This window comes from Linepithema humile, chromosome 6, assembly GCF_040581485.1.
Source record: "Linepithema humile isolate Giens D197 chromosome 6, Lhum_UNIL_v1.0, whole genome shotgun sequence".
NCBI lineage: Eukaryota > Metazoa > Arthropoda > Insecta > Hymenoptera > Formicidae > Linepithema > Linepithema humile.
In genome coordinates, this window is record NC_090133.1 from 18,231,223 (window position 1) to 18,246,590 (window position 15,368).

The 15,368-nt window shown below is 45.7% G+C and overlaps 2 protein-coding genes across 6 annotated transcripts in view; one reads left to right on the plus strand and one right to left on the minus strand.

The window, feature by feature from the left end:
• LOC105674723 (uncharacterized) overlaps positions 1-15,368 on the plus strand; it is a 237,534-nt gene that overhangs the window by 126,773 nt on the left and 95,393 nt on the right. For 4 of the 5 annotated variants that reach the window (XR_010890910.1, XR_010890909.1, XM_067357833.1 and 1 more), the window contains one exon: positions 14,524-14,596. The exons of the other annotated variant lie outside the window; for it this stretch is intronic. The gene's annotated coding sequence lies outside the window, so the exon portion shown is untranslated. The remainder of the gene's footprint in view (positions 1-14,523; positions 14,597-15,368) is intronic. 5 annotated transcript variants of the gene reach the window in all.
• Positions 4,384-9,033, minus strand: Rh5 (Rhodopsin 5). Its single transcript, XM_012371243.2, has 8 exons — positions 8,567-9,033; positions 6,982-7,173; positions 6,231-6,446; positions 5,812-5,942; positions 5,440-5,612; positions 5,164-5,321; positions 4,996-5,091; positions 4,384-4,731 (listed from the first exon to the last, which is right to left on the minus strand). Exons 1-8 carry the CDS (start codon positions 8,626-8,628, stop codon positions 4,623-4,625), a joined length of 1,137 nt encoding a protein of 378 aa, XP_012226666.1. The 5' UTR covers positions 8,629-9,033; the 3' UTR covers positions 4,384-4,622.

The following is a 15,368-nucleotide window of genomic DNA, read 5'->3' on the forward strand; positions in this document are numbered from 1 at the left end:
AGCACCGCGATTAAGCAAATTTATTCCGTTTGTGTCCGGCGGAGGGATATCGTTTTTGCCTAAAAGCGCCGACCATATGAAACCGCGGTGGCGAGCGGAATCGAAATATGGTATCTATTAATCATGTCCAAATTAATAATAATATGGACATTGTCACATCATTAGGTGCCGCACATTGTATATATGTATATTTAATAATAAACCGCGTTGTGCACTCTCCCTTCACAGTGTCAACCACGCTTGTATGCATTCGGTGTGCGGTAACGTATTGACGCGAATATTATTCAGGTAATCGCGACGCCATACATGCGAACGATTGAAAAGATACGATTATGCGCGCGACACGACCCGGGTTCAATTTTTGGCTTGAATTTCCGCTCCTGGTCGAGGTGATAAATTTTTATTCACATCCAATCATCGTTCCGCGCGCTCCTTCCTTCGATAGTTCTCCATCTTCGTCCAGACATAACATTATCATCGAGGTATATTCCGACTTTTTCTTTTCACCGGCGCAACGAGAATCGATCGTCGATTATCCGGAGCCGCGGGTGAATTTCTATTTAATCATCGGGCGTCATGGGAAACGGACGTCATTGGCGAAGCGGCGGCGGCGAACAGGAGCGCGCGGAGGATAACGGAAGTTACAGAAGGGGATAGTGCGATAATAAATATGCCCAGCGCCGGCAGCCATAAATCCCGCGTAATTGAATTTTCAACATCCATAACTGGCCGTCGCTCGGCGCGACCTCAGGAAATAGGACGGTACGGCGACGTATCTTGAACGGAGAGTTAGATGATTCCATTCCGCTTTCGAAAGGCGCGGCCCCTTTCGACTCGCCCTTCTTCTCTCTTTCTCCCCGCTGCGCGATAGACAGAGCGCGCCAATCGATTCCGCGACGTTCATAGTCGGGGACTATTTTTAATTCGCCGGAGCCGCGGTGCAACGTGGCGCGCCCATTTCTTTCTTCCCCGCTCTTGGCTCTCTTTCTTCCTCTTTCTTCCTCTTCCTTCCTCTTTCTTCGACTCCCGGCAAGCGAAGAGTTCCTTTGACGCGAACATCTAATCAAGGATTTCCTCAACTCTTGAGTCTTCGTCCTGCCGAATCCTCTCTATAGCTATAGCCCTCTTCCTCGCCGCTGTATTTCCTTGCTCTCTCTCTCTCTCTCTCTCCCTCGCCCTCGGCTCCAGCTTTTTCCTACTTCCGTTCTCATCCTTCTCTGCTTCTCGCTCGCTGTCGCTGTCTTCGCGCTGTTGTCGTCGCTGTCGCCGCTGTCGTCGTTGTCGTCGTTGCACAGACTTGGCGCGGAAAACTTTGATTGTACGTAAGTCGAAAGCGCCGGAGACGAAAAAGGAATGTCCGGAATATCGTGGGGTAGTTGCCGAGAGCCGCCTTGAGTACGATGGGATTTCTGCTGATTGGAAATCCTGTCATTCAATGGCCCGCATATATATTTCCCGGTAGACTGTACCGGGCCGGTGCGGCGATGGGTGGCGCGTTCCCGCAAAAACTGCGGTAGCGGGAGCGACGGAAAGAGACGGATCGAGCAAAAGTCGCGTTTGTCCGCCGAGGTCGGGAACTTCTCTCTTAACTGCGTTAGCTGATGCTCGAGTTTTCCCCGCGGCGAAAAGCCTTTCATTGCACTCTCCACGCAAACAAATCCGCTCCGATATAGCATTTTGTAAATATCAGTGCGACGCTATTTATTTCGCTGAGGTAATCGTCGCTTCGAGAATTCTAGGCCTCGAGAATCTCCGAGAAATCGACTGTGACCTCTCGGGTGACCGGCACCGTTAGCGCACTATCGTCCACCGCGATAACAGCCAGAGATCCTGGGGGCGCCGTGACGTCAGAGATTATGATAAGCCCTCCCGGCGGCGAGAAACAAATGACGTACTAACTGCATATTAACCGAACCACTCTGGCTGTCCGTGAAACCCGCCTACTCTGTCCAGTGGCCCGCACTGCGCGCAGTTCACGATTCACTGACCGGACTAAACTTTCCCAACCGGACGACGAACGGCGTCGGGCGCGTAATCACCTTGTCTTCCCTGATGGATTAGGATACTCGGCGATGGAAACAATTATCGACGGCCCGCCGATTGACCGGGATTAGCCGAAATTGTCCCGCGTCTAATTACCATCTTTTTGCGCCGTCGGTCTGCGCCGCCGGAATCACGCTAATTAATTCGCCGTCGTGCGCCGCGCGAAAGTCTCCGACGAAAAATCTCGCGGTGCGCGCGCGAGCGGGAGATGACGTACTGCGGAGAAAGTCAGTGTTATCTCATCTTAATCTTCCCTGGGAGCTTCGCCCGCAGTCAAAGTCCTGAGAACAAGTACGCCGCCGGTGCACTCCGGCGAATAAAAATATTACTCCGGCGCGATGTTCTTCCCGAAAGAGCGCGATTCTTTCTAGGCTTCGTCCGTCAGATTTCAAAGTTCCTCGCTGCGCTTCGGTAGTTGTACATATTTCACGAGACCGAGTCGCCCCGCGTATATACGTATTCATGGAGCGATGTTTCTTGCTCGCAAGAAAGTTGGACAGTAAGTTAGCACGCTGTCGCGCGTTATTCATTACTCCTGTTCCTTCTGCGATCGTCTCCCGGACAATCGCGGGATGAAAAAAAATATGCCGAAGATCAACCGAGCTCGTTCGCCGGTGTTATGATATTCGCCCAAGTTTGATGCTCAGACGACCGAGTTCTCGCCAGTTATTGAAATTACTTTCAACGAGTAATATTGACAGTTTCTATCCCGCGAGTAAACTTCAGTTGACTGATATGATAATCAATATCGAAAGGTAATTGATGGTTTTCAGTGAAGTGTGACTTTTCGTAAAATACATATTATCATGGTGATACGTTATGCTGTAAATACGGTTGCAGCGCTAATTAGCGCGGCGATTGATCAATATTACTGAGCAGAAGCGAAATACGCCAAAATACGCCGTAGGCGATACAAAGGATATCAAATGTGACAAGATAACAATACGGCATAATGCCGCAAAATATATATATATATATATATCCCGGGAATATGTTTCATGACACACGCGTGAAACACTATTGAGATTTTCCGTGGACGCTTCTCGTACAGCGTATCGTTCTTCCTCGCCAGAGGACGAAAACCTGGAGAGCGAGTTAAAGGGAGACCAAGATAACGAGAGGGTAAGGAGATCCTCTCAATTTTCCGTAACAAGCGCGTCCAAAGGCTTTCTCGTAAAAAAGGATACGTCTCGTCAGTTAGCGCATAAAGGGAAGCGCACGTTATCCGCGAATCTTTATACCCTTGGCGCGTGTAAAACCTTCGTCTAGGAAGGTGTAGTCGAATTACCGCATACGAAGAGATCACGGTTTCAACGTATCAGCCATCGGGCTCGCCATCGAGATCTAATTCGATTGCTTCGGTCCGGGCGAAAGTTGGACGATCAACGGCTATGAGAAGAACCCGGTTGCCTCTCACGAGCGAGCAATTTCTCAGCCGGAGTTGATTTGTAGGACAATATTTTTCCTAGGCTAAAAGATAACACATAAACGCGAACGTGCCGTGGTATTCTTCGTAGCTGTCTTCGAGCTGCGCTCGCCTTTTTTCCTCCGATCTCCCTTCTCCCGTCCACGCTCTCCTCGCCGGCTTTCTTTTCTATCTGGGCTTCCTCTGCGCTTCGGGTGGCACGTGACCTCGTTCCGAGATAAGACAATGTTTCTCCACTCTCGGAGGACAGAAGAAGATCTCTATCCACTACATTCACCCAGTACATAAGTAGCTCTTCGCCACGGATGGATAGAAAATCTATAGTATCTCAAAACCCACTCAAAAACAATCCTCGATTTGGTGTTGAAAACGTGTCGTCAAAGAGGTATGTGAATAACTGTTCTATTTGCAAGCTTTCTAAAAATAACATTTTTTGAATTATTTTTTTGGATTAAAATAATTTATTTACGTTGAAATTTATTCCGATACAAATCGTGATATCGGAAAAAATGGAAAAAAGTTAATAATAGAGATTTTCACATCAATAATACGAATTAATAATGTTTAAAAGTCGATATAATATGATTTGAGCTTATAAAAACTGCAATTTTAATTTCAATAAATGTTGGTTATTATTCTCGATTGTAGACATTTCCTATTATTGTGTTAATGAAAAAAGCGACCAACAAGCAATTGTGCGAAATGCTTTAAAATGTTCAATCCAAAATCAATAAAAAATAGGCCGGCCAACAGGGATGGCAGCACATGGCGAGTCTCTGTACTCTGCCATCTCTGCTGAATTCCTGAAAGCGCGGTACACCGGCAAATGATTCAGGAGAAATTTGAATTGCATCGGAGCTACATTTATTATTGTGAATATGCATAGAGAAGGATTAAAAAGATAAAAATGCTGCTTTCATATTTGCTCTGAATATATTTATGTAACAGCTCGATGCATGTAAATTAAACAACACGTAATCCTCTTTTATTCGCGAGTCTTTTTCCAGAATAAAGTTTTTATCCAACTACACATTTACGAGGAAGATAAAGTTTAAAAGGAAAAATATATATCTAGGCGACCAATCAAAGTTGCATTCGTATTGAGAATGCGACACGATCGATTAACATCCTCTCGACCGCCGATCAAGTGAGATTACGATTCTTCCGCGGTAATTTTCTGGGTCTGCGCCGACACGGTGTCCTCGGCCACTGGTTCCCGGATTCCCATCCACTTGCAGCGCTTCTTCAGTTCTTGTCGATATCTATCGATATAAACAGTGCGAAATCACCGAATTAAAGGTGATCAATAAAACACACAATTTCCCACAGTAAAGTAGATCGAATAACTGATAGTGATAGCTGCTATTATTTAGAAATTTATATTTCTGCGGACATCTTTCCGAAAGACTATATTTGTCTATTTCAAAATAAAATTATTTATTATCAAAATTAATTAATAGAACGCGCGAGAAATGTCAGAAATCGAGAATAGCAGAGTGTCATACAAATAGATATAAATACGTTACCTAGGATGGTTAATTGCGTATATCCATGGATCGATGCACGATACTATTTTAGCGAATATGGCTGGCAGCATTGTCGACAGTGGAGTCAACGTTTCGCTGGAAAAAAATATCATAAAAAACAAGAGACTTTTTGAATTGAAAAATATTTTGTGATACTGATTGCGCTACCGATTTCCATAAGCCCCCGTTAAAGCAACGACCGCGTACGGCGTCCACGCGAGCACGAAGAGGAAGAAGATCGTAAAGGCGGCTTTCGCGATTCTCATCTCGACGCTCCTCTCTTTGTCCTGATTCGATACGAGCGACTTGACGTTCATCTTCTTGGCCTATGCATGCGCGATACGGCGGTTATGAAAATAGAATTCTCCGCGAGATTGCATGTTTCATGGCGACGTCAAAAAAATGATATTGATCTGTCGCGCGGGTTACAAAATTTCTGCTCACCTGGTCGCGGAGCATTTTCTCGTGAATGCGAATAGATTTCAGTAACTGCGAGTAGAAATAAATAATCAGCAGCATGGGAAGAACGTACGCCCAAAAGAATATTGTTATCACGAAAGTCCTCGTGTCCTCGTCATCCGTGAGATAGTCAAAACTACACGTTGTGAGAAAGCCCTCTGAAAATTGTACAGTTTAACACTGAATATTTTTCCCGAAAAACTCTTCACTTTTTATTTTCAAATAACATTTCACTAGGCAATAGAATTAGAATTTAATATTAAAGTTAGTTACATGGAGTAAAAGTATTAAAATTAAATATCTAATTATTCGCTTCGACTTATCGTTTGACAGGAGACTCGGAATGTACTTGCTTACCCGCCACATATCGACCCCACAATCCCGTCATTGGCAATATCGAGAAGGGTAGTGCCCAGAGCCACGTAAATAGCGCTATCACCGCTGCTTGCTTTCCATTCAGTCTACCGTCAATCGGACAGCTAATTGTCCTGTAATATTAAATACGACGTACAGTACAATAGCCGCGACCCCATTATTGTTATCGGCTACAAATTACCTAAATATAAATCACGGGCAACGTTTATTCGATCATAAAATCTTTCGCCCTATTTTCTCGGTCCATTATCGATATCATTAATGCAATCGTTCACGACAATGCATAGGTCGTTAAATTTTAACGAGCGCGTAACCGTCTCCGTGATTGTCCGGTAATAAACGATACAAACTACTCGGTAATAAGCAATAAAAATTGTTGAAACATGATCGCGCCCGCCGACCTGTATCGATCGAAAGCGATGGCCGCGTTGGTGATCGCTTGTCCCATCCCGGAAATAGCGCCGAGCAAAGCGTACACATCACATCCGCTTTCCCAACCAATAGTACGCTCCAAGAAGCTGTTTATAATCAACATAGGCATCTCCGTTGCCATCAGTAGATCGAACACGGCCAAGTTCAAAATGAAAATGTTCGACGGTGTCCTTAGTGATTTTGATCTAAAAATTAATACATCAAAATATTCAAATTTGGCATTAAATTAAGAATTTTTTTTTGTAATAAATATAACTTGAAACGCGATATTATTTTCCATTATACGATAAGAACGTCGCAAGCTGTACTGAAATTCTGCCGCCGGTATAGAGATGGCGGGAGCATCACCGTATTTTCAACCTTCCGAGTATTCTTATAATTTAAATTTAACATAATGATAAATTTTTAAAAGCATAAAACTTGCAAGTACTTTTCTTTTTCTGTGCTAATCACAAATGAAAAATTACATGCACAATCATTATAGAAATATAAGCAACCTAGTGAAATCGAGTAGATTAATTGACAATAGATAAACTTTAAAAATACGTGCTTTTGAAATGCATTGATTATTTTGCATAGGTTTCTTTATATTACATTACTTGCAATTTTTTAATGAGGTTTAATTTTCGGCACGTACAATTAGACTTTTCTTAATTTGCGACATACATACATCATCAGGCTGTCTTATGGAATGAATTTTCTTAAGCGACACGAACTTACGTGCTGAAAATCCAAATGACGATGCCATTCCCAACGAGGGAGAACATCAGGAGCAAGAGGTAAATAAGCGCAAGGGCGACGTGCCATAGCCTTCCGGGTGCGAGAAATGCGCGCCAATGCGGATGCACGAGGTCGGCATGTTCGGCGGGGAAATTCCATCCCAGAAACCGTTCTTGTAATGGCTGTATGTCTCTGTTATTCAAAAATACACGGATTAATCAATTCTTGATTATCATGTTATTGAAATTTCCGAAATTCTCCGAATCAGAACGAATAAAGCGCTTTTAGAACACAAATTGAATAACGAAACTTTATTCGGCGGATTTGATTCTCGTAAAATTTTAATCCGAGGTTAAATTACTCAGATAGTTAATATTGAACATTAAGATAGTCTCTCGGTGAGAAAAAATCGACTTTGAATTTAGCCAAAAATTCATCATCAAAATTAATGTCGAATATTGCAGGACACGTAGAGGCGAGCTTTAAAAAAACGTGATTATTTATGCAAGACTCGTTGGTGAGCAAAATAATTGTTTCCTCCGATGTTTGATCAAAACCGCGATAGAGCGAAATCCTGAATCTCGCCATCTGAAGAGATTAAACGGGCGGTCAGAAATTTCCATAAGACCTATGAGGGTAATTTCTGTCGCTTCCTTCGTGACCGACATTATTACTCCGTCACGACATCACAAATGTAAAGCAGGTTGTAGGACAAATAGCTTTCGCGTCGACGATAAGAATTGCGACTTTCCCGAATAAGACGACCCGCGCGAATTCGCTATATCGATCGCGCCGACGACGCAACACGGACGTGATCCATTTACGCGCGGCAAATTTGCTCGTTCCGACGATAAAATCGCCGCCGATACGATCGAAGAGGAATTTTGACGTATCGAGCACGAGCGAGCCCGAACAATATACATTATCGCGTAACCGGGACTTATATCGGGCGAATAATATTGCGGAATCTCATTCGCCGTGTGCAGCCGACGTTATACATTATTACTACACCAGCATTGTTATCTGCGTTGTTGTATCGTCGCGCTGCTGGCGGCTATTCGGGGAAAAAAAAAAGAAGGATTCTCATTCATCGCGCGGAAAATGATGCGCTTTCACGTTCGGCCAACATTAATACTGATGAAAACCAAGCGAAACATCAGTCGGTCCGCGTACACCGTCGGTGGATTAAATCCGGCCGCGCGCTAATTGGAATGTCGAGTGATTATTAGTCTTGTCGGCCTATCGAGAGATCAAAATAGCGATGTAACGTCATAATACGCATACTATATAATACGTTTGTCTATCCTTTCCATCACTTCACCGTCATTTCGCGATCTTATCCGCATCTGAAGAAAATCCGAATTAAATGAACCTCGTTTGAGTGAGACGCGTCTATGTTGGGCGAGCATAGTGTACACGCGGCAACTTTCGTGCGTCTCCCTCGCTCCGACTCCCGTTCCATTCTTCCTCCCGTGATGCGAGTATTACCCTACCGGTACCAGCGGCGCTTCACACAGCCGCCGCACAATGTCGGATGATTATGAGGGGAACGGTACGGAAACATGGTACGGCGCCGCGCACCTACCCAACTCTGCTGGCGAAAGCCAACGGCCCGGCCACGATACCACTACCGTTGTGCATCAACATCCTTCGACGTGAGTCGAGTCGCAAGCTGACAAGCAGAGCTACCACGGTCGATGCACCGTCCGATGCGCTGCAGCTAGCGCACGTCGAAGTCGGTGTGAGGCTCAACTCGCGACAACGCGGGTTCGAATGCGAACAGACGCGGAACGGATACGTCGGACGACGTCGATTTTTCTCACTTCCCCTTGCCGGTCTGTGACTGACTGTCGTTTCTCTGAACACGGACGACGACAACGACGACGACGACGACGACGACGACGACGACGACGACGTAGATGACGATGTAGTAGTCCACGGACGAGCTCTGCAACGTTAAAGCCGCGCGTAATAGCCGCGGGAGGTTCCTAGATTGAAGTGAGACGCGGCGCGAAAGGGTGGGCGAACGTTCCGCAACTCACTTGTCCGGCCGCGCCGTTATCGCTGCCTTTTATACGTCCGCGACATTTCGGAAGGAGGATGGCGTGCCGGTTGAGAGCTTAATTCGATTTGCGATTTACCGAATGCGAGAAACCTTTCGCACGGGGTCCTAAGCTCACCCGTCACGCGAGCGATCCTCGCCGCGCGATCTTTTCTCTCCTCTTTCTCTCTCCGCGAATCGTCGCGTCCTCACTCCTCGTGTAATCTCCGTTCAAGGTGGTCGCGATTATTCCACTCGTCATTTTTCGCAACGTCAGCATTATTTGTGGGCAACATTTAGACGTAATAAATTTACCGGCGAAAACTAGCTAGGGTAATACATCGCCGCGATCCCTCTCTCGCTGTAGTTAGGAGACGCTAGGTAAATTAATTTCCGTGCCGGAGAGACCTCCCGCGAAGCTAAGTCGGCTCATTGCGTATTTATCCTCTCACTATAGGCAATATAACGCCGGCTGCAAATATCCATTTCCGACAGTGCGGAACGTGTTAAATGGCGAACGCAAGTTGCCGCAACGGGGAAAGCTGGAGAAAGATTGGCGCGAGCCGAATTGAAGAAAAAATCGATTTTCGATATAATAAAACGCAATTTACAGGAGCGCGGTCGCTCGACCCGGGTTAATTAAATTTTCAATGTAGATCTTAATCGGTGTTTTATTTCGCCTTATCGCGACACAGCCGTTACCGATGACCGCGTCCGCAAAACGCAACGCGATGCGAGGAATAGGAAACGAGCGGACACGCTCCCCGCTGATACCGCGCAGCCCGCAGTCGGCCGCAGAGCTTTTTCAGCCCCTCCCCGCGGTTACTGTGCCAGAGCGATAGATAGCGCACGGGGAAATTCATCTCGAGGAGTGCACCCGGTATACGGCCGTGCGAGCGACGGCCGCCGCATTTCCACCGCCGTCCTCGCTCGCCCGTTCGCGACCGCAGCCTTCACGCATCCACTGGATTAAATCATAAAATTGTCCCGGAACGGTTGCAAAATTCCGCTGATTTACGAGCGGCGCCGCGGCTCGTGTACTCTCCACCTCGCGCAGGTGCTCGTATGCCAACGTTATCCATCTATCCGCCGGCGTTCGTCGGCGACTCCGGCTATTTCGCAAGATGAACCCGTCGCTTTTTATCGGCGATCTCGATAAAGATGATTCGTGCGGAGAGAGTGCCTGTCATCGGGTGGAACACACGGGGTAACAGGCGGGAGAGTAGAACGGAAGTAGAAGTGGCTGAAGACGGTAAAATAAAATAATAATGATAATAAATTGCATTTCACGTCCCAGTTGCATTAATCTGCTTTTACGAGAAGTCTTTGCTGTCAAATTAGTTATTTTTCTCCACTTATTTAATTGTCGATAATATGAGTTCAGCTAGAATTAGTTAGGAGTTAAAAAAAGAATGAAATGAGAATGCATCGAGTCTCGTTGAGGAATCGAGCGGAATCAAGAGAAAATTTGAATCGTTCCGCAACGTGAGGAGAGAGCGAGCGGTGCTTTTTCATGATTCACCGGCTATATTTACGAGCTGCGTTTGTCCCGTGTAATTCGCGTGACTTATAAAGCGTCGCTGCCATTGTCTGTGATGAAAATCCAGCGGAAAAATTGAATGACAAACAATGGGTCTAGCCCGGCCAGATTATGGTAACAATGTGAGCGCGTTGAGCATGGCGCAACGATGACGACGCTTGCATTTCGCGCTTCTATTTCGCCTTTCGCGGAGGTCGCGCGCATTCCTCGCACTTTCACAGTTCACTTTCGCGGTTTGTCATTTCTCGATTGCAAAACGTCCGTTGCCGGTATATATCGATCCGCGTAGGACAATAGGACATCGTAATTAAAATAAGATCGTATCGAATTGCTCCGCGAAGCCGCAGATAGCATCGATTTTAAATATTATTTACCGACTTGATAAAGCATTAACCACACCCGTCGCTGTATCTTCTGGTTACATCTACCATTTGCGCTCGCTACGGTCGACGCCTTCCTTTTTTTCGTATGCTCACCCGGCCAATATCCGATTGCTGGCCGATACAAATAGAGATCGATCATGGCTCTGGTTACGAGGCAACGACATGTGCCAATAGAACCATTTGACTGGACAAAACTGTAAGCCCATCTTTTTAGGTAGCGGCTTATATATAGTACGGTGTCGTATTTTCCATTCCGGCGATTTGATACGCCACGCCGACAGCGTTCGGCCTATTGAACGCGATGTGATTTCCCCGAACGCGACGGCAGAGTGAAAGAATAAAAATTAATTATTATTATTTTCCACCTGGCTTCCATGTTTTCATGAATTTGGATAAGTTGAAGACGAGTATAAACCAGTCAATATCTATATCTATATATATGTTTATTGCGATTAGAAGTATCGAAAGATTCTTCATCAGAAGTGTTTCGAGCTGCCTCGCCTTCAAAAGCTCAATCGCCCTGTTCCGCGTATTGGTCGGTCTTCTTTTCTTTGCCGTCTCTTCTTTTTCTCTGGAGGGCTCGGTGAAATCTACGAGATCTCTCGTTCCGCGATTTCGAGCATGTTATATATAGTTCCGAGAATTATCGCTCTGAAATCAGGGCCAATTAGATGCTGCTATTTTTTAGAACCCGACGATAGGGATCAAATTTTTTCGCTCGGTTGCAATCTATCATCTCGATCCGACAACAACTTTCCCGAAGCAAACTCTTACTAATCACAACAGATATATCCTTGATTCGCGACAAATGATAATTTCTCATACATATATACGCTTATAGCGGAAATAATACAAATGTATATTTGTTATTATTACAATATTCTACGCGGCCGTAAAATGACATGAGGCATAGCTTCTGAATAACTGACAGAAGCGGGTTTTAAGAGCCGCGTTAATAACAGACGCCGGTAAAGTGCCTCCACTTCGTTACGCCGTGTGTGTTTATCGTGACCCAAGGCGACAGGACTTGTCACATATTCTTCCATGCAGCACACACACGAGACCTTAAACTGCTGCCTAGTTCGCGCGGATCTAGGTCGCTTCCGGCATAGAAGCCGGATAGGAATAGGGTATTGATCGGAGTCGTAAAATACGCGAAACTGAAGTATTAATGGGCAGACTCGCGGGATAAACTAGACGCCCGCTTACCTCCGACCTTTCATTCCGGCGCCCGGCATCATCGTTGCCGCGCGCGCCAGCGCGCATTGATTCTTACACGGCCGACTCGTATATACGATCTTTTACTCGACGGCACTCACGTAGTCGAGCCGCGGAGGGGACGGACAAAGGGATGTAGATTGAAGGAGACGCGGATTAACGAGGATTAACGCTAATTGTGCGGTCGGCGACGACGACGACTCCTCCGTTCTTGCCGTTCTCGCGATTCTCACTGGAAACGAGCGGGCACGAGTGAAGATAACCCCCGCGGTGGAATCCTCATCTCCACCCTGCGATCGTTCGATCAGCGGCAGCCACTCGACGGGAGATTCTCGACGCGGCGAGACTGGAGGTTGACACTTTTTCCCGAGTCAAGAGCCGTCACTATTATTCAAATTGTCTCATCAAAGTCAGTCACGATGCGAGAGCTCTCGCGTCGTTACGCGTGATCAATTCAGCGCCGCCTTTAATCAAAGCTCGTTCTTACGACGCGGGGGATTATGAGGGCGCGATCAATCGACAGCCGTCTCTCGCGCGCGCCACCGATCGGTCTCCGCGAGATATTTAAAGCGACTCGCACAAAGAATACTCGCACGAATGGCTAATTTCCTTGATTTAACAAACGCGAGGGCGCGGTAAAGAATTTTTTTTACCGGCTCGCCGGTATGATAGAGTGCTTTAACGAAATTCTGCGCTCCCCTCTTACATTCCCGCCGATTGCACGACGGCGGCAGCGGCGGGCTGTTATCCGCTTTTATTCTGCGATTATTCTTACGCAGAAAGAGAGAGAGAGAGAGAGAGCGGAGAGCCGTACACGTAGACATAGCGTCGCAGACAATAAAGCGCATTATGCGCCTCTCACGAGAATACCTCGCATTCTTTCGGTCTTTCGTCCGACAAAGAAAGCCCGTCCCCTTCCTCTCTTCAGTAGCGAACAGTAACAGCGAAACTTGGCTCGTATGAGAAAAGATGCAAACACAAAAAGCTGGCAGCGGCTGGTTACAAAGTAGTCATCATCAAAATGAAAGAGAATGCAAACAGCCGTTGCAGAATCGTTCGATATCTCATGTAAGCCAGCGTAAATTTTTGCCGCCGGTTGCACGGGAAGTGCAGAGCCGAGTGATTCCGGCTGATTGCACGCGGCGACTAGATACTCAATTGTTAGGAACCACAATTTCCGAAGGCGTAATATCAGTCGTCGCCCGAAATAAGCGTGTTGCACAACGTCGCGAATTGCGCCTGTTTGGATGCCGTAACTAGCTGAAGTGCGAGAGAAGAGCGGAGAGAGAAAGAGGGGGAGAGAAATGCGTATGCACGAATGCAGGTATCATAAACGTTTCTATGGGAAGATTACCCACACCTTGGTTCACCAGCGAGAATTCAATTTCGCGAACAAATAACAAACACTTTGAACAATTTCACGAACAAACAGCAAACATTTTGGAACCATTTCGAACGAACAAATAGCGAGCGTTTTAAGTAAGTATCTATATCCAAGAATACAATAAATGGTAAAAAAAACGAAGGAAGAAATTTACAGTGGCGTAAATTGTTGAATAATTCGCTATCGTAGGGTTTCCCTAATTCCTTCTGATATCCGAGTTCGCGTGTCCTTTTGACCGTCTCTCAAACAGCCGGTTAGTCCCTTTTCTTCGGCCGCGTACAATCCGGATGGAAACACAAACGGCCGCGGCGATTCGATCCTGACGCTCGTTGTGGTCGATGCAACTGTAAGCGCAAATGTACTCAAAGCGACAGATCCGACAGCCAGAAATGAAGCACGCAGCCGGCGCGGATCGATTTGATCGAACGACTTTGACTCGACCGGCGCGGGGCAGCCAGCCGGATGATGCCGAATAAAATGGATAGCGGAAATGGACTATCTTGGTCGGCCTCTGTGCGCGGTGCAGTCGCGGCTCGTTGCACCGCGAACATGATTAACGCGTTAACATCGCACCGCTCATTATAGTTCTGATCATCGCGAATCCATTAACTACGCGTTATTATTTCCTCAGAATTTACCGGAATTGCCAGAACAACCAATACGGCGCACCGACATTCAAATCTCATGGAAACTCGCATTATTTGATGCAAATATTTCACTGATACGATTTTTTCTAGGAATTTCACATTCTGTTATAATTCATTTCTATTTGTAATTATTATATTTATCACTTGAACATTTATAAAAATCTGGAGTTTTAAAATAGACGAGCAATATTATATTTTTTATAATAAATATTACAATTGTAATTTTTAAATTTGTAATTTTTAAATTTGTTGAGGCACGAAGCAGTTACTGTAAGATTATTATTACAATCTGTATTACACAATGAAAATTTCTGGTTTACTTGTTTTAGGTATAAGAACAGGGAAGACGAAAATAATCGTGCAAACGTAGAGACGGAAATTGAAGGCAACGATTTAGCCGAGGTATGTCTATCTGTAGCGGTTTCTAAAGGCGTCTCATTTATTCCTTCGACCTGCTTCTTTATCAGCGACGTCCCAACGCACGTTACCACTGACAAAGAGCCTATGACCTCTTAGTAGGATAACGTCGATTTCGCGAAATTCTTCGGAAAAATCTCCATAATTTCGGAAATTGCCTTTTGATGTTTGAGATGAAAGGTCCGCGATGCCGAATGCTCTGGCCTCCTTACGCGAGTCTTCCACTCACCCTTTTCTTATTCGACACGCCCTTCTCGTCGATCGCACCGCTGCTCCGCAACGTGAACAAAATTGGAGAACTCTGAGGAACACAATGAAGCGAGGGTTCCGTCGAGGATTCCTTCTATCGTTGCATTTCAGGCAAGCCGATAACCTAGTCTCCCGTACTTCCCTCCACCGAGATACATTTTCTATCGGCGAGCCACGTGAAACGACAGTTGAAATCGCGGCACTCGGAGAAGTTTCGCGATCGATTCCCAAGGCAATTCACTAATAGGACGGGGGAGATTTAACGTATTAGTTACTATGTCACCTGTAGCCGCTTCCCTTCGAAGCCGCTATACCGACTTGGAAGCCGTACTCGGTGTTCGCACATTGACAATATATATTGCGAATCATCCTCTTTTCTTTTATATATTTAATACATTTGACATGAATGTGAATTAAATTACCTAACGCTATGTACACATAATCTATTTTCCAAGAAAATCGATTTATCATCGATACATTGAAAACAAGAAAAGAGGTTCCTTTCAAA

Bases quoted from the DNA above. Each gene is read 5' to 3' on its own strand.
- Rh5 (XM_012371243.2), bottom strand. From the start codon at position 8,628: ATGTTGATGCACAACGGTAGTGGTATCGTGGCCGGGCCGTTGGCTTTC. The intron at 5,322-5,439 runs GTGAGCAGAAAT...GCGCATGCATAG, and splicing joins AGAAAATGCTCCGCGACCAG to GCCAAGAAGATGAACGTCAA. The intron at 5,092-5,163 runs GTAGCGCAATCA...ATTTTTTTCCAG, and splicing joins ACGGGGGCTTATGGAAATCG to CGAAACGTTGACTCCACTGT.